This window comes from Enhydra lutris, unplaced genomic scaffold, assembly GCF_002288905.1.
Source record: "Enhydra lutris kenyoni isolate GAN:26980312 unplaced genomic scaffold, ASM228890v2 scaffoldscaffold42, whole genome shotgun sequence".
In the NCBI taxonomy this organism is placed as follows: Eukaryota; Metazoa; Chordata; class Mammalia; order Carnivora; family Mustelidae; genus Enhydra; species Enhydra lutris.
Window position 1 is genome coordinate 4,813,047 of NW_019154126.1, and position 18,311 is coordinate 4,831,357.

At 35.9% G+C, this 18,311-nt stretch overlaps 1 protein-coding gene across 2 annotated transcripts in view; it reads right to left on the reverse strand.

Annotated features, from left to right (window-relative positions):
- The window catches only part of LOC111155565 (plexin domain containing 2), a 462,074-nt gene that overhangs the window by 72,755 nt on the left and 371,008 nt on the right, over positions 1-18,311 (reverse strand). For both annotated transcript variants that reach the window (XM_022515805.1, XM_022515806.1), the window contains 3 exons: positions 12,626-12,686; positions 6,233-6,383; positions 4,342-4,380 (listed from right to left, as the gene is read on the reverse strand). In XM_022515805.1, coding sequence (XP_022371513.1) covers positions 4,342-4,380; positions 6,233-6,383; positions 12,626-12,686 — 251 coding nt within the window. The remainder of the gene's footprint in view (positions 1-4,341; positions 4,381-6,232; positions 6,384-12,625; positions 12,687-18,311) is intronic.

Sequence of the window (18,311 nt, forward strand, 5' to 3'; positions counted from 1 at the left end):
AGCAACCTAATCAAATGCCAAAGAAGGCATTTAATAGTTTGACCTACTATAATATACAGCTAGGTCATTCCTTAGAAATGTAACTCCTCTAGTAAGCTTTTGCCAGGATTTGAAAACCCAAAGAAGATGTGATTTTACATGCTTATAACCACTATTCACAGAAATATATACATTTAAAAAACACAGTCTAGAAACCCTTTCATGGTGAATTAAACCTGAATTTCTAGAGAAACCAAGAAGGCTGAAAGAATTTTAAATTAGATTTTGAACATAAACACAGAGTTGCCCTGTAGTTTGGAGAACACCTGCTCATGATTGAGACCACTGTTGAGTTCCACAGGAGAATCAACGTGTTGTGATTTTCATAGAAAGGATAAAATGGAAACTACCGCATCAGTACATGGGAAAAGAAAATTTCATTTCCAAACACTTAGAAGTATCGTCAGCTGTTATAGAAAAGGAAATATAGTAGGAATAAGTAAAATCCTTTATGGGGCCATTTTCTACTTGAAGTTTGATTGTAGGAGCTCTGTATTGTAAGAAAACAGTAATACTGAGAGGTTGTCAAGACTTGGAATCTGTATTAAGGAATTTGTATTATTAAATAGAAACACACCCCAGGTCTGCCACATTACTAGTCAGATAACCTAACCTTTCTGTACCTTCATTTCCTCAGCTATAAAATGAGAATAATAACAGGACCAACTCACAGGGGTGACGCCTGGATTAAATGAGGTAACTACACATGACAGCATTTAGAAAGGTCTCAGGAACATAGTAAACACTCAGCACAGATATTCTTTCTTCTTTTTCTTTTTCTCCTTTACATCTTTCTCCTTTACATCTTCCTCCAACTATTCAGAGATAGCTGTACAGATGGAGGTAAAATTCTACCTTTATATTGGCTCTTCTGAGTCTTTGTATTCCACCATTCACCATCAATTAACACTATACGTCACTGAAGGGCTCTGTACCCAGTAGATATCATTCTCTTTGTTTAGTTTTTTTCACATTCTTGTCTCCAAATTGTTCATAGGTCTTAGAGTTTCCATTCAACCCTTAAGGTGAATAAAACTTCCCCAACCCAAAAACTATCCTGAAACTTCCAGAAGTTCTACCTAGTCCTACTCTAAAAGTGGCAGGAACCTCAAATCACAATTGAAGATTCATCAAGAGTGATTTAGCAGACTGTAACTCAGTTTGGATCCTGTGAAGGAGAAGCCCTGTTGTGTGCCTTTGGTGTCCAGCTGCTCAGAAGTATTTTCTACTTTCATATCAAAGATGAAGGAAAATGTCCTGGAAAGTAATGTATAATCATGCCAGCTGTAGATTCCACTAGAAAATCAACTCTTTTAACCCAAAGCAATGTCCCAGAAAGACTCAGAAGCAAGGTAATCCAATATCTAAAGGCAGCATCATTAGCTTCTAGCTACATATTGACTATTTTGAAAAATGTCACCCTCTTTTTCAGGAATGTAAAGGCCTCTAAATTAAAATGCTTTTAGAAACAGCCAATTAAATGGAATTAAATAAAGAAATAGAATGTGCTAAACTTCTTTGCAACAATACACAGCAATTTAGAAAAATTTATTAGTTTGCTTTTAAAAAAATTCTCAATAAATGTGAGAAAATGTTTACATTAGGCAACCTTTTTCATTATTAGCCCCATCTTGCAAAAATCTTTACCTGGATGGGGAAGGGGAGAACAGTTCTGAATTTTGTTTTCAACATGTTTAATCAACTAATCAAGTTAGATTTAAATTGGTAATCTTTCCTGCATCTTCACATTCCATGAGATAAAAAACAATGAAAGCATGCTATCTTAATGAAGATGTTATAAAAAAAATGTGTAATTTCCCTTAAGTACTGTTTTGAAGGAATATTTATCTTAATGCTGGTCAGATTGGTCTGCTCTAACTGTAGTTTTAGAAAAAGTGCTTTATAAACAACCCTAGGCATGAAAAGAGTTCCTGTATTTAGACACAGTTAAAGTGTGATATTTTGGAATTCTGGGGGACATCATCTGAAAATCCAACAGTCAACTTTTCTAGTATAACAAAAAAGAAAAAAATGTCTTCCATTTACATCAGGAATTTACTTCACTTGATTTCTCAACTTCATAAGGCAGTTTTATGCACTGCATTAAGAAAATTTTCAATGTTTTCAGATTCCTTGCTGCACTAAACAAAACTAAGGATTTTCTTTGGGATAACTGGTAATATTCTGGGGAACTATTTCCCAAAGTGCATTTCACAAAACATTCAGTTCATGAGATACAACGTACAGAAAAGTTTTATGACCAAATCATGGAGAAATGCCGAACACTAATTCTTTATTTCCAACTTGAAATTTCTTTAGAATAAGTGAAAAAAGTCAATCAGGAAAAGGCAATTATCATATGATCTCTCTAATATGAGGAATTTAGGAGGCAGGGTGGGGAGTTGTAGTGGGTAGGGAGGGAAAAAAATGAAACAAGATGGGACCAGGGATGGAGATAAACCATAAGGACTCAATCTCAGGACACAAACTGAGGGTTCCTGAGGGACTCAGGGAGGGATAGAGTGGTTGGGTTATGGACATCGGGGAGGGTATGTACTACGGTCAGTGCTATGAATTGTGTAAGCCTGATGATCCACAGACCTGTACCCTTGAAGTAAATAATACATTATATATTAATTAAAAAAAAATACATGCTTCTCAAAAGCAGAGTATTTGGCAACATCTTGTTCACTTATCATGGCCCCAAGCCTGTAACAGTGCCCTGCACTTAGGCATTCAGCAGGAATTAATGAATAAGCAAATGAATATAAAAGCTTTGAACAGCTCTCTAGCAAAGAAATCTCTTTTAATTTTCTTTCATCCAGAGTATCTCATACCTATTTAATCATAGTAATCTTTTTTTTTTTCTGTTAGCATTATGGAATATTTATTCTAAATATTTAGAATATTAAAAAGAGAGAGAGAGAGAAAAGAAAGCATAGAAATGAAACCACTACCCATATTAAGAATTAAGTATAACAAATACAACAGAAGCCTCTTGGGGAGCCCTCCTCCATTTCATAAGGTAACACCAACTTTAAGACTTATGTTCACATGAAACTAAGTAGCATCCTGCTCTGAGAAGTTCTGAACTGGGGAATTGTTATTACCTCTTCCAGTGCTATGATTTTAACTTATTTCTAGCTTGTATATATGTTGCAAATGGTCACCTGTAAAGCTATCTGCTCACACTGTTAATATATTAATAAGAAAAGAATGAATGAAATAAAACACTATGATACAGACCAAAGACAATGGATAATTGATGTTAATAATGATTACGTGAAGAGGCTAATAAGCAGCTTATCTTTCAAATTGATTGATATGAAATTTAATGATGCTACAATATATACCTTATCATACAGTCAGCCTAAGAAAACATCCAAGTATTTGTTACTTAACGTCCACTGAGTAATTTAGACACTATTCCCTACAGTTGCTAAAAGAAAAAAAAAATCCCTAACAAAGTACATATTGGATTTTGACTTACAAAATCAGCTGGGGCTGCAAAAGTAAAGATCCAAGTCACAGGGTGGCCCCATTTACGTAAGAGAAGCTGCTAAGAGAAACACCTCCCCTTCTTGAGCTGAATAAACAGTTACTGAAAAAAAAAAATCTCTTTTATCAAGAGCCAGGAAACTGATAGAGAAGCACATATGAGCTAACACAGTTTAATAAAAAAAGAACTATTTTTTAAAATGTAGGCAATATCTTTCACAGTCTTAATTTTGGTAAAAATTTCTTCCAAATTTTCAAGGACCATTATAGATATTGCTAAATTTTCTTAGGAAAATGTGAAGTATGAAACTACCAAGATGTTCTTTTTGCATGTCTAATTTTTGTCCCTAGCTTCACCTAAAACATAAAAGGCCTATAAAGTATATTTCCGCATTGGTCTGTTTCTCAATTTTATTTATAGAGAATGTTGAATAGTCAACTTAGAGGGGGAAAAAAAAACCCATTTGAACCCAATACCTCCACCATGTAGATACTCAATATACAATTAAACCAAAGAATAGTGCGAAAAGAAGAAAAAGATATGTGGATAAATTTTCACTTTATAATTGCTCATTGGTGTCCTGTAGTTTTATAGGCAAACATGTGGATTAGAATTTCATTCCACTATTGAAACCATTTCGATTTTCAAGCCAATCAATAAATTCTTCCCATGTTAAATACCAACAGAGATTGAAATATAACTTCACTCTATACTAGAAGCCCGCAAATCCTTTCTCATATTTAAATGAATGAAATGAATTAGTATCTAAAGGTATTTAAAAAAGAAAAAATATCAATTCCTACCTCCATTATCTTTTAGATGCAGTGCTATCTTGGTATCATCTGGAAGAGAAATTCAAAGTTATTGTAACCAAAAAAATTTTAATGGTGCATAAATCTGATGACCAATAGTCTACCAATGCCTTAATTATAACATGAATAGATTTCAAAATCTTATTCAGTGAATTTCTTAGTGCAATGAGAGCGAAGTGCTAGTTTACACAGGTAATACTAAAATCTCTTACTAAGATTTTAAGATCAAAACTTCAGTAAAACATAAGATTCTTAAGATCTTGAGAAAATTACAGTTATAATTTTAACTTAAAGTTCACTTATTTTTAATCTTTGACAATGACTTATTGTAATTAGACTCTATAGTGATGGCCTTCATTATTCATTTAAAAAAATCAGGAAATTCTAAAATATTTATGGATTTAACTTCAAAGGTTAGGCGCTTATCCACTGCTAATAAATACGACCAAAATCATAAATGAAAAGATCTTGCCCATAATGAACAAAATAAACAAATAAACATGACTTTTTTTTTCTTGTTTAAGTGGTTATATTTTATTCTAAAGCATAGGATTCAAATTGAAGTAGTATTTCCATGGGGTAGGATTCGAACTATAAAAATATTTCACAGGCTATATAACAACCCCAAATAAGATAGATTAAAATACAACATTGGCTTTAAAAGCAATAAAATGTATTTAGCAGCTGTCCTCATCTCATTTTATAACTTTACTCTAGTTAACTTTTTTTAAAGGATTTATTTATTTATTTTAGAGCAAGAGAGAGCTTGAGTGAGGGGAGGGGCAGAGGGACAGGGAGAGAGACTCTCCAGCAGACTCCACACTGAGCACAGAGCCTGACTTGGGGCTTGATCCCACCACTCCGAGATCATGACCTGAGCCGAAATCAAGAGTTAGATGCTCAACCAACTGAGCCATCTGGGTACGCCTCGAGTTAACCTTTATTATCCAATTAAATTTCAATTAAAAGCAAAAGGTTCAAGTTTAATTTATTATTCAAATGAAAGCAAGGTTGATGACTATAAATAAGTAAGATAATTTTTCCCCCCAAAGCTCACTCTTGGCCAATTAGTCTCACTCTTGGCCATTAGTCCCTAGTGGTACCATTCAGAATATATGGTTCTATTTTAACTGATATACTTTCTTCCCCCAATGAGTTGTGCCCATGCATCAATATTTTCTAGTATTTTTGTCTTCTCTGGCAGAAGAAATGTTTTTCAAGACACAGTGCCTCTCTATAGATTATAGAGCAACAGATTTTATTGTCTGTATTTAGGTCGATATTAGAACAGCATATAAGTAGAATTATCTATTTTCTCTATATGCCTTTTGCCTTTCTCTCCTGTGACCGAAATACTGAATTCAGGTACCACAAAATTTAGCAATATAAAAGCAAGTCTGTATTTCCTTTTAAGGGCGCACAGGTAGCCAGGATATTATAAAAAGCTAAATCTTAATAAAAGTCACCGTACATTAAAAGAATATTAACACATCTTTTTATTCCATAATAATTTTGTCTTTTCCCCTTTAGAAATCCTTTAGAAGTCCAGTTGGCCAAAGGATAACTTTCCCTCTAGAGAGCTACTCCAGTTCATGTCAACACAGTGACTTTCCCTTCCTTAAGAAAAAAGGCAAGGGGCACCTGGGTAGCTCAGTTGGTTAAGCAACTGCCTTCGGCTCAGGTCATGATCCTGGAGTCCCAGAATCAAGTCCCGCATTGGTGGGCTCCCTGCTCGACAGGGAGTCTGCTTCTCCTGCTGACATTTCTCCACTCATGCTTGCTTGCTCTATTTCTCTCTCTCTCTCTCTCTCTCAAATAAATAAATAAAATCTTTTAAAAAAACCACACTTTTAAGAAAAAAAGGCAGAAATATTGAGAGTACCTTCTGTGGGCAGGCTGGTGGGCAGCTGGGATGTCACTGCTCTTCTGGTGGTCGTTAGGACCCTGAATTTTGTGGTTGTTGCTTGCACAGTCGTGGTGGTTTGAGAAGAACTTTCCATTGGTTCTGTGTTCTCACACATCTTCTCTTTGGACTAACAAGAGAAAAAAAATGGGAAAACAATTTAAGAGAGATGGTATATGCATTTTAAAAAATTACATGAAAGAAGCTGAACTGTGAAGCACAAATCACTCTCAGATCAAGAAGAGGAATCAGTTATTTTTGTACAGGATAATATTTGTAGATTATAGTAATTTACAAAGTATACAAAATAGATGAGAAATAAAATGGGATATTAGTAAAGCATTTTCACCTTTAGATATTCGGATTTCATCATTTCTGTGGTTAACCTTTCATACTACTTTTTATCTTGCCCTAAATCTTAGAGTGATTTATAAAAGACATAATGTCAAAAGGGAGAAGTTCATACAAGAAGAAAAACGTGTGCAAAAAGATAAGATTTAAAACATGGTTAGATATGTGGAGAAAGAACGCATTTCAAACCAGTAATGCTAAATTCTAAATATTTGGTAAAATGCTCCATATTACTTTATTGTTTCAGAAACAATCCACCACAGGTTGAAAGAATATTTAAAATTTTTGTTTTCTTTTATGAAATATTCAAAACCACCCGAGCAAAAGATTGAATGACCCTTCTATAATCCCTTAGCCTATTTCTCCTTAGCACAGCTAGATTTTCAGACACCAGGAAAAGATGCATATTTTATTTTTTATTTACAGCCCACAAATATAAATCCTCTGACCTTCACCAGCAACAATCTCCAACATCCAAACTTTTATGGTTTAGAAGTTGGTGTTTCTCCCCACCTCTCTGCTCTTCAAAGGACCCCATCCCTCTGGTAGGTCTTAGAAAATAACTAGTATGCACCTGGGAGGTACTCATTTCACTTCTGAAAATTATTATTAAGTAAATTTCTTTCTTAAACTTCTCTTGTCATTAACAAAGTACAATGCACTTATTACTAGTTCAGCAAGAACTCCTGAGATGGCTTCCTTTCTCATTAATGGAATATGATACAAGTTTCTTCCCCACTTCAACTCCCAATATCCTATGGGAATAAAGGTAAAGGATCCCACATTTTCTCAGCCCAGTGGTCTAATGATCTTGCTGACTCTATGTCAGGTACCACCCTTCCCCCCAACCCTCCAGCCTGGACCTCACAGGCAGTTGGAGATGCTTTTGTTCTAAGATCACAGATCCAGTTGTCCTCTTTTCAGTCTTTCCAAGAATCTTTTAACTCAGATTCTGTTTCTCCTTTGATGACACTGAAAACCCAAGGAAAATGATTTTTTCCCTTCAACCCCCTTTCCCCCCGTTACTTCAACCTCTCCTTCCAATCCCTTCATCTTGCCCTGTTTTGTTTTTCTGCCTTTTCAGAAAATCCCCAAAACCAAATGGAGTAAAAACAACAACAAACAAACCAAAAAACCCACCTGCTTTCTCCCTGCTGTAACAAAGCTAGAAGAACCTGGAGAACAATCACACATCCCAGGCTTGGAACTCCATAGGGTTACCACCTGTGGGCGGCCTCAGTGGGCTTTCTGAGCTGCTTGGCAACACTGTCCTGTTTGCTGGTCTCCTCTCCCACCATCCTCCATATCAGCTGCACACCCTCTCCACTCTACTGAAAACTCTAATCCCATAATGCCTCTCCCAATCTTACCCCGTGGGCTCACCTTTTATTTCCTTGATAAGAGTCATCAGCAAGATTTCTCTGCATTTCTTTACAAATCAGGATTCATGCTTGAATCTGTATGGACCTATCCCTCTTTCTTTCTGTAATCATGGAGGGAGCCCAGTATTTATAGATACTCTCTCAACCTCTACTTTGGCCCAACTCAGCCCACTTTGTCAGGTTTTTGTGAACTTGCTCATTTAATACCATTCTATCTCTTCAAAATGTTTTCAATCTCAGGTTTTCCACTGTTTTGTTCCCATTAGCACTTAAACACACTCAAGCATGTCCAATCTTATTTTAAACACTCAGTCCTCCCTCTTCTCCTCAGTCCTCCTTCTTCTCCTCAAAGCTTTCTGACATTCCCCTACTTTTCCTTCCATTCAGTCATACTTCCAGAGATAGGTCTGCCCTGGTCTTCACAGACTCCCACTTTCCCTACTTAGGAAAATCTTGTTGTTATCCAATACAAGTTAATTGAAATTTCTTATGCTGGTGGTTCTAATACCTCCTTATGTACAAAATCATCTATATTCTTCACATCTCAGAGCATGAGGCCCAGCTAGCTGTGCACTCCCTAGTTTTGGCTTCTATGACACACACTCGCACCAATTTTCTGATAGCTTTTTACAACTCCTTTTTATTTCTATCTCTCTGTTATGTGTTGGTAGTTCTTATAGATCTTTCTTGACTAATCTTTTTGCTATATGCATTCTCACCAGCAATTACCACCATACCCGTGATTTCAATTCACATGTTTATGTCGATTTACATAAATCGATACCAACAATACACATCTCTCTCTTGGATTTCTGACCCAAATACTCATCTATTGACTTAACTTATGCATGTGGCTGTCACAGACATCTCAAACTCAATAAGTCTCCAATGGAACTCATAGCAAATTATTCTCCTCCTGTGTTTCTATTGTCAAAGACCAGTATTAGCAAATACCTGAATGTTTAACCTAACATCCTGGACTTGTTTAGCTTACAGCAGTAACGGCAGATTAAAGACTCTAAATGGGCCTCCTTCTGCAAAACCAAGTAGCTTCTGGATAAAAGTTGAATTTTAAAGCATTACTAGGATTTGCAGGAAGGAAAGAAAATTTCCAAGGGTACCTTTCTATCGTCTCTCCCCCAAAACAAAACAAAGCTAAAGCTGTAGACTATGTAGTAGGAGTCATATGCATTAAGCAAAGGAAAAATGCAGGATTTGCCCAGAGGGCAAGAAATGTTAAAAATCAATATTGCTTCAAGGAACTCAAGCCTGCGCCAGCAGTAGATGGGGGAGATAAATTTATACCTCTCCTCTCCATACTAAATAGGGACATATGGTGTCCCCTAAAATTCTCAGGTTCTCTTCATCAAACATTATTTGGTCGAAAGTACCATCTATTTAGGTCCTTGGGGTTCCCATGGAATAGGATAAAATAAAAATGCAATTCTAATTAAAGGACACAATAAAAAACACAAAAAGAAAAAAAAAACACTGACAAAGTCAGCAAAAACAATGAACAACATATTTAAACTACCAAAATCTTTAGATACTGTGATCATCTAATATAAGATGCACAAAAACTTATATATGAAATATTTAAAGAAATGAAAGGCAAAATTTAAAAATGAACTAGTAACGTAGACTACAAAAATGTCTTGGCAGATTTAATAAAGTATAAAATTTAAATTTCAGAAATGAAAAATACATTTTTTGAAATTACTACTTCAATGGATATGTTAAACAGTGCATTAAACAAGATGAAGACATGGGGCGCCTGGGTGGCTCAGCAGGTTAAAGCCTCTGCCTTCGGCTCAGGTCATGATCCCAGGGTTCTGGGATAGAGCCCCACATCGGGCTCTCTGCTCGGCAGGGAGCCTGCTTCCTCCTCTCTCTCTGCTTGCCTCTCTGCCTACTTGCGATCTCTGTCTGTCAAATAAGTAAATAAAAAATCTTAAAAAAAAAAAAAACCAAGATGAAGACAGAATTAATAAACTGGCAAATTGATCCGAAGAAATTTCACAGGATGCAACACAGGGAAATAAGAAGATAGTTGATATAAAAGAGGACTGTCATGGTCCCCATTTCCATTCAGCCACTTACCTACTAATCCTTCCCTCACTCTCTGTGTTCACCACTACTCTACCCACTGATGCAGCCCAGATCGCCAGCATCTTTGGCCTGGGTTATAACCATAGTCTACTTCTTGGGTTCTTGCTTCATAACCTATTATTCACCCATAGCCTGGGTGATTCTTCCAAAGGCCCTGATTAAAAGCCTTTCCCTTGCCTTTATTACTTTTTAATTGAGGAATGATATATATACATAGCAGTAAATTAATTTCAGATGTATGACATAACGATTTGATATTTCTGTACATTGCAAAATGATCACCACCGTAAGTCTACCTTACATCTATCACCAAACGTAATTGCAAAAAGTTTTTTGTTGTTGTTGTGATGAGAATTTTTAAGATTTACTTTCAGCAGTTTTCAAATATGCAACACATTATTCTTAAGTACAGTCACCATGCTGTACATTAAATCCTCAGGACTTATTTATTTTATAACTGGAAGTTTGTACCTTTTGAGCCTCTTCTGTAGTTTCACCCAGCCCAACCACCCATCTGTTCTCTATCTATGAATTTGGGTTTTGCTTTTTGTGTTTTGTTTTGCTTAGATTCCACATATAAGTGAAATCATACAGTATTGTCTTTTCTGTCTGACATATTTTACTAAGCATAATGCCCTCAAGACCCATCCATATTGTGACAACTGGAAAGATTTCCTTCTTTATAGGACTAAATAATGTTCATTGTGCGTGTGTGTGTGTGTGAGTGTGTGTGTACATTCATCCATATACACATTTTCTTTATCCATTCAACCATCAATGGACACTTAGGATATTTCCTTATCTTGGTTGTTGTGAGTCATGCTGCAATGAACATGGGGGTGCTGTTATCTTTTTGAGTGAGTATTTCATTTTCATTGGCTAAATACCTGGAAGTGGAACTGTGGGATCATATGGTAGTTTGATTTTTAATTTTCTGAGGAAACTCCATTCTTCCCTTGTCTTTAGGATGAAGCCCAAACTCCTTCAACTTTTCATGTTTGGGACTTTTTTAGCCCACCAGTCTCAGTTCTCACCACTCCTCTCCTCAGCTCCAGTTACCCTTTCAGGCATCATCTCAGATATCTTCTCCTCAAGCAAACCTTCCCTTATGCTACTTAACCAGACCACATCCTTACCATTACTCTCTGCCATGTCCTTCTCTATATGCTTCAGTGGTCTATCCACCTGCTGAACACACTTCTTCCATTTTTATGCTTTCAGTGCTTAGATTAGTACATAGTAAGTGCTCATATTAGGATCTGCACTTATGGAGAAAATTTATCTCACAGGATAGGAAAAGAAAATTTAACCCTACTTTTAGGCACAGAAGATGGACTGGAGTTGGTGACTTTATTGTATTAGAAAGATATAAATGCTCACCGTAAAGCCATTAATATTGACAACTTAATTACAAAATTAAAAGGAAACACTGAATATTGAAGATACTTGACTTTGAACTCCTTGGGAATAGGGGGTAATTAAAAAAAAATTATAATTTCAGTGCTCAGCACGTTCCACAGAACATGGTAAATTCTCCACAGATAAATTTAGGAGGGTTTAAAATATAATGGCTTCTTTATTTCCTTGGCTCTTGGTGGGCAAGAAAATTAAGATGTCTGAATTACACTCTTGATCTTTACACAATATAGCTATTCAATTTCAACATTTTCATTGAAGTAAATGTGATTACATGAAAGAAACATCAATCGGAAAACACAACCACATTTCCAGCAGTATATTTTCATTTTGAACGATGTTGTTCCATAAGTGAAGTGAAATAGATTAGTGTATATCACTATAATCCCCCAAATGAATGTCAAAAAGTTGATTAAAGCTGCACAGTCAATTCTGCACTTAAAATTCAAGTATATTCTCAATGATGTTTTCCTCAAGATATTTACAGGACATCATAAATAAAAACTTAATTTTAAAGAAAGGTTCTAATAACCATTGGTCTCCCACTAGTTTTAAAGAGAGCACTTTGACATGATTTGCTTTCGCTAAATGAGAAAACTTGCATCACTATCTCCATCACGTTTGTCTCGGGGTTACTGTTTCCTTTTATACCATTTCTGACCGATTTTACATCAATTTGCTGCAAGTAGTCTCTTCATCCATACTGTTGGTTTTGTTACTTGAGCTAAAGAGATGAACAATGGTTTCCGAGATCTTAAAAAGCAGCAAGTGTTTAAGAGAGCTACCTTTGGCTTATAAGATTTGGATTCTGGTTCTATTTCCTAGCCATACATCTAACTCTGCTACCCTTGTTGCCCCCATCCCCACCATCTCCCCCTCCCCTCCCTCTTCTCCTCTTGATAATATGGGGCAATAACACCTCCCAGGTCTAAGGAAGGCTATGAGACTAAATCGAGATAATACGGGTAAAGAGTTAAGCCCAATATGTGGCACATATTAAGGGCTCAATAATTCCTGGATATTTTTGTTAAATTAGATGCCATGTTCATTAAGATGTAGCAACTCTGTATGACAGCTTGGCCACAGGAATCTTGTCATGAGAAAGCATGTGTACCTCTTCAGGGCATCCACTGTCCACCCAGTCCTGCCGATGGCGATCGAATCCACTGGAACATCTTCAGAGAGGACACATTGCAGTTCAGAAAAGAAAGTAATGGGGTGCACAAGGGGCAGGGCAGGGGGGAAGAAATGAAAAGAAAAAGATTGGTAAGTAGTTCATTCTCAAATTTTCAGTTTAGCACAACATAAACTTTCTTTTATAGAACTGTTAACCAGAGCAGCAGTGAAATATTTACAGTGTGGTGAGTAACAGCTCACTCCTTAGGTAGTCATGCTATTAGGATCACTCATGGCCACAGATTACTCCACTGATGCCCTCTACACCATGCAGAACACCTGGGTCCCCAAGACCCAGGCCAGTTGTTATTCTATGAAGTTGGTTTTCTTTTTACTCATACATTTTCTTTCTCATTACCAAAACAAATGGATATAGACAAAGGTTTTGCAGATATCATTTTTTAGGATTTCAGAGCTCTTTGTTTTCCTTAATTTTTTTTTTAAGACCCATAGTCACTCAAACTCTCTATTGTGCAGGAAAGGGTTAACTCAGCAGGTTTGAGGTGTTCAAACTCTCCCATTTCAAAGAAGGAACTGATCCTTTTCTGGCTACCTGTAGATAACCTCCAAGCCCTTGGGATATCTCACCCGATAAGATTGACTTTGTGTATCTTGGGTGTTGGGCTATGCAAGATAGTTTATGCTAATAATATGCTTTATGCTGAATGGCTGTTTTTATGCACCTGGATACTGGGGCCATACTGTATCAGTTTGACCTCTTGGAGGGACTAGGGACTAGAGATGAGAATACTCATAGAGAAATTCATCCCTATCTGACTGCCCCTCAGTAAAAACCCTGGACACAAAAAGCATGAGTAGGCTTCCTTGGTTGGCGACACTCGGTGTGTTTTCTCAAATTGCTGTTGGGGACGTAAGTGCTGTCTCTACAACTCTACTGGGAGAAGACAATTGGAAGCTTGTTCCTAGTTTCTTATGGACTCTACCTTACGTATTTTTCACTTTTACTGATTTTTAATCTGTATCCTTTTGCTGTAACAAATGGCCACCTTGAGTTTAACAGCTTTTTAGAGTTCTGTGAGTCCTTATAGTGAATCAGTGAATCCAAATGTGTGCTCGTAAACTCCTAACATCAGTTATGCCTATGTTATCTCTAAATGGTCGAAATCAACAAACACTGGCTTAATAAGATTTTGTTTAGTCCTACTCTCTTCCTTGATTGGAATAATTTTCTGCCCTCTTTAACTAACCAGCTATATGGTCCATTTATATTTTTAAGACCCAGAAATTACTACCTAGAGTCCATTTTGATAAAGCTTCATAACTGCTCTGATCACATCTTATTTTACTATTTAACTTTCCCTTTTATATAAAACTTCACGTGCATATGTCTTATTTACCAAACTTGATTGTGAACATTTAAAAAAAAATTTTTTATAAGATTTTATTTGAGAGAGAGAGAGAGCACGAGCAGCGAGGAGAAGCAGAGGGAGAGGGCAAAGCAGGCTCCCTGCTGAGCAGGGACCCTGACATGGGGCTCAATCCCAGGACCCCGGGATCATGAACCAGGCTGAAGACAGGCGCTCAATCAACTGAGCCATACAGGTGCCCCGATTATGAACATTTTAAAGTTAGGACTGGATCATATAAAATCATACCTAACACATGATCTAACATATGATTTCTTTTTCATATTAGAAATTCAAAATATTTTTACTATTCTGTTAAAATTAAGGATTTACATAACCCCTGAATTTTAATATCTAAGTTTATATTTATATATGATATACAAATCCATATTTATGAATATTAATATAGATACTATATATTTTTCAAAATTCATGGAGGTCATTCAACTTTTGTCTTACGTTTTCTGATAGTACTACTTCGCAACTTTTTTTCACTTGTTTTGCAATGAGTCTACACGATGATGACTTTTTCTAAGAACACTTGCCAGAGATTATGTACCACGGCATGGATGAGCATAATTTAATTCAAGTGGAATGTGAAAACATCTCTACTGTCAACAAAGAAGACCATATCTATCATTTTGCCCAGACATGATCCATTAGAGCTCTGCTCTTTTATGCCTACCATCTGTGTTGAATAAACTTAAGTGTGGAATAAACATCAGTGTGTGATTTGGCAACCCAAGTTTGAGAATCCCCAGTTGGTCAAGGCTATCTCTGGTTACCCAAAGAGATTATAACATTTGGAGCCTGTTTAATTCCAGATGAGGTAGATGGCTGTTCCCTCTTCCCCTTTTTGTCCTTTCAAGCTTGTTTAAATATTGAAACATGTATTGACATTCCTTTTTGCAATGGGGATATATCGATTTTCTAAAAAAATATATTTTGGGAGTGACCTAATCACAAATCATTTTGAGAGCTACAAGTAAATAAATGGAACGGATAATTTTTAAAATGCAGTTTGTTTTCACTATTTCACTCTATTCCAGTTATATTCAAAGCCAGTGGGAATTAGTAACTTTTATATTTTAATGAGACAGTACCATATTTTAAATTTACGGGTCAGCCAAAATTTCACCTTAAGCAATTAACCCTTTAGATTGTTAAATTAATCCTAGGAAAAGTACAGAAACAGTGCATTTTGTTTGATACATTATATAAGCCCCGAGGTATATTGTGTGAAATTAGGTTCCCCTGAAAATATCTAATTCGATTAAGTAATTCATTCATTTATTCACAATTGATTCCCTATTAACTGATCTACAGTTTACTAATTGCTAGGGTATGAAGGACTAAGGATGGCAAAACATTAAAACATATGATTTGAAAACGTATACATTTTTTGAAAACTCACATTTTTGTAATTTAGAAAATTAACACAACTGGACGTGGAATTTTTGGTCTCTTTTCTAACCTAGTAATCTATACTGTATCGGAAAGCAATTATAAACAAAAGGGTGTGTGTTTGAGTGTGTTACAAGCCTCTAAGAAAAATCGCCTTTATATTATCTCTGAATTCTGAAAAAAAAAAACAAAACCTCAAATATCCTCTTTAAGAACACTTTCCTCTCTCCACTGAGCTGCTGCATTGTTTTTTCTAAGACCCAATGATATTAGCCATATTATGGTCCAGCATATTGATTTCCTGACATTCTTAACACTGTTAGCAAAGAGGCTCTCTCCTACACCGTAATCCCCTTGCATTGCTGTTGAAAGCAAATTCATGAATGTAGCTGAGTAAGATTCTCTGGCAGTTTGGGTCCAGCAATTTTCATTGTAAACAAGGCACCCCAGGTGGTTCTTACCACACTGAATTTTAACATCACTGATTTCCAGTTTGAAATGTCCACTGGCAGGCCCCTTGCCAACACTCCTGTCCATCCTCTAAGACCTATTCTCCTGCCCCTCAGCACCCCTGCCCGAATGTGCTGTGATCTTTCATCTCTGCCTTTGAACACGCTATTACTTATGTCTGGAATACCTTCTTTGTCTCTAGTTAGTAAATCCAATTCAACTCCAGTCTGTCTCTTCTAAGGAGCACCTTCTTTTTTCCCACTAAGAGTCAGCAACCTCTTCTCAGTGACCCCCAGCCCCTTAAATCATGTGCTAGCGTCTATTATTACAGTCTGATTGTTTTTTTTTAACTTACTTTAGACTTGGGAGTACATGGTTCAAAGGGGGGTTAGAGTCAAACTACTAGAGTTGGAATTTTGGCTTGGGAACCAAAACAAGAATGAGATCTTAGGCAAGTTATTTTTCCTATCTAAGCTTGTTTCCTCATCTGTAAAACGAGGTAAGGGAGGTTATGCAAGGACTAAAATAGTGTTTGGTACATAGTCAACATTTAGTAAATGTCAGCTGTTTTTAATACTGCTATATGTTTTTGTAGTATATGTGTAGCAAGATTGACAACTATTGAAAATGAGTGAGATTTTCATTTTAGAGACAGCATTATTTATTATTATTATTTATTATTTTTATTATTTATTAATTATCTAGGAATTAATTCTGTGTACCATACTAATGTGAAATGTGTTCTATATGTAAAGTCCTTTATCATCGCATTTGGGACTTAGTATTACAGAATTGTAGGAGAGAAAATCTAAGTTGCTTTCAAACATGGGTCAAATCTTTATGCAATATTTATAGACACACAGAGAGTACGTGGTTTTGTAAATATTCCTCAAAAATTCATTTCAATGAAGTCTGAACTCCTAAGTATGATAGGTTTCCATTTTTAAAAAAATTTCAAGTTATTCCCTTCATCTCAGCATTACCTATTTCCAAAACAATTGATAGGGAGCTGTACTTTAAATTAATCATAGTGTTCTCCACTCAGTTTCAATGGGGTGTTGATTTCATAGTCCCCAGGAGCCATGTTAAGTGAACCCCATTCAGTAAGGCAGCCTAGAAAACAAAGAATACTCTCCTGGTTTGCAGCATCTATCCAATAGAGAGATTAAAGTGTAAATTTTGTCTCTTCTCTAACTTATTTTACTTCTGTAGAAAGAGTTTCAGAAATATGACTTATTTTGCAAGGGTAATATATTCAGGTGAAGGAAGTAGAGTAAGTGTTAAAATACATACATAAGGGTTAGACATGAAGTGCATCTCGTACTGCACAATTAAACACATGTCATTTTACCATTGAGATAAAACATCTGAAGAAGAGAAATTAGGAAAGAAACATCACAGAATCTTAAGACTTGGTTAGGAATTAGTTCTAAATCAGGAGTCAGCAAATGTTTTCTGAAAAAGGACCAGGCAGTAAATATTTTAGGCTTTGCAGGCTGTATAGTTTCTGTTCTACCTACTCACCTCTGCCATTACAGGTCAAAAGCAGCCACAAATTTCTAAGAAATGTGTGTGGCTATATTCCAATAAAATTTTATTTACAAAAACAGGAAGTGGGTTAAATTTGGCCCACTTCCTGTAGTTTGCTGGCCTCTGTTTTATATTATTATATAAAAAATAAAGATCTGTAAAATTCTAAGATGAGGGTAAATACCTTATCAAGGTGTCTCATGATTTAAATGGTCCTTATGTGTATTTAACAGGGTGTGTTATCTTAATGGAAAAGTCAATTGTTCATTTAGTAAATTTCATCATAGTCTGCAGAAATATGATCCTACAGCATCAAAGAAATGGAAAGACGCTTTAAAAAGAAGCAGAAGTGGGTGCCTGGGTGGCTCAGTGGGTTAAGCCTCTGCCTTCGGCTCAGGTCATGATCCCAGGGGCCTGGGATCGAGTCCCGCATCAGGCTCTCTGCTCCTCCTCTCTCTCTGTCTGTCTCTCTGCCTACTTGTGATCTCTCTCTCTGTCAAATAAATAAATAAAATCTTTAAAAAAAAACAGAAGTATTTTAGATGAGAAATAAGTATGATGATATATAATGATAACCAACCATGATTATAACTAATAACATATTTTATCATTGGGTAAAATAGGTGATAGGTAGTATGAAACTGTAAGATATGAGGAAATAATTTTGTCTTAAAATAGTAAAAAATTTAATTGGAAAGATGTTCATAAAATTTAAAATATTGATTATAATAATTATTCTCAATAAAAAACTAGTAAAAGAATTCTCATTTCCCTTATAGGGCATTCTTGTTTTTCCCAATTGGGCTCAGGCATGAGATGGCTGAGTCCACTTCTAAAATTGAGAAACCTGACCTTAAAATTTTCCAGAATTTT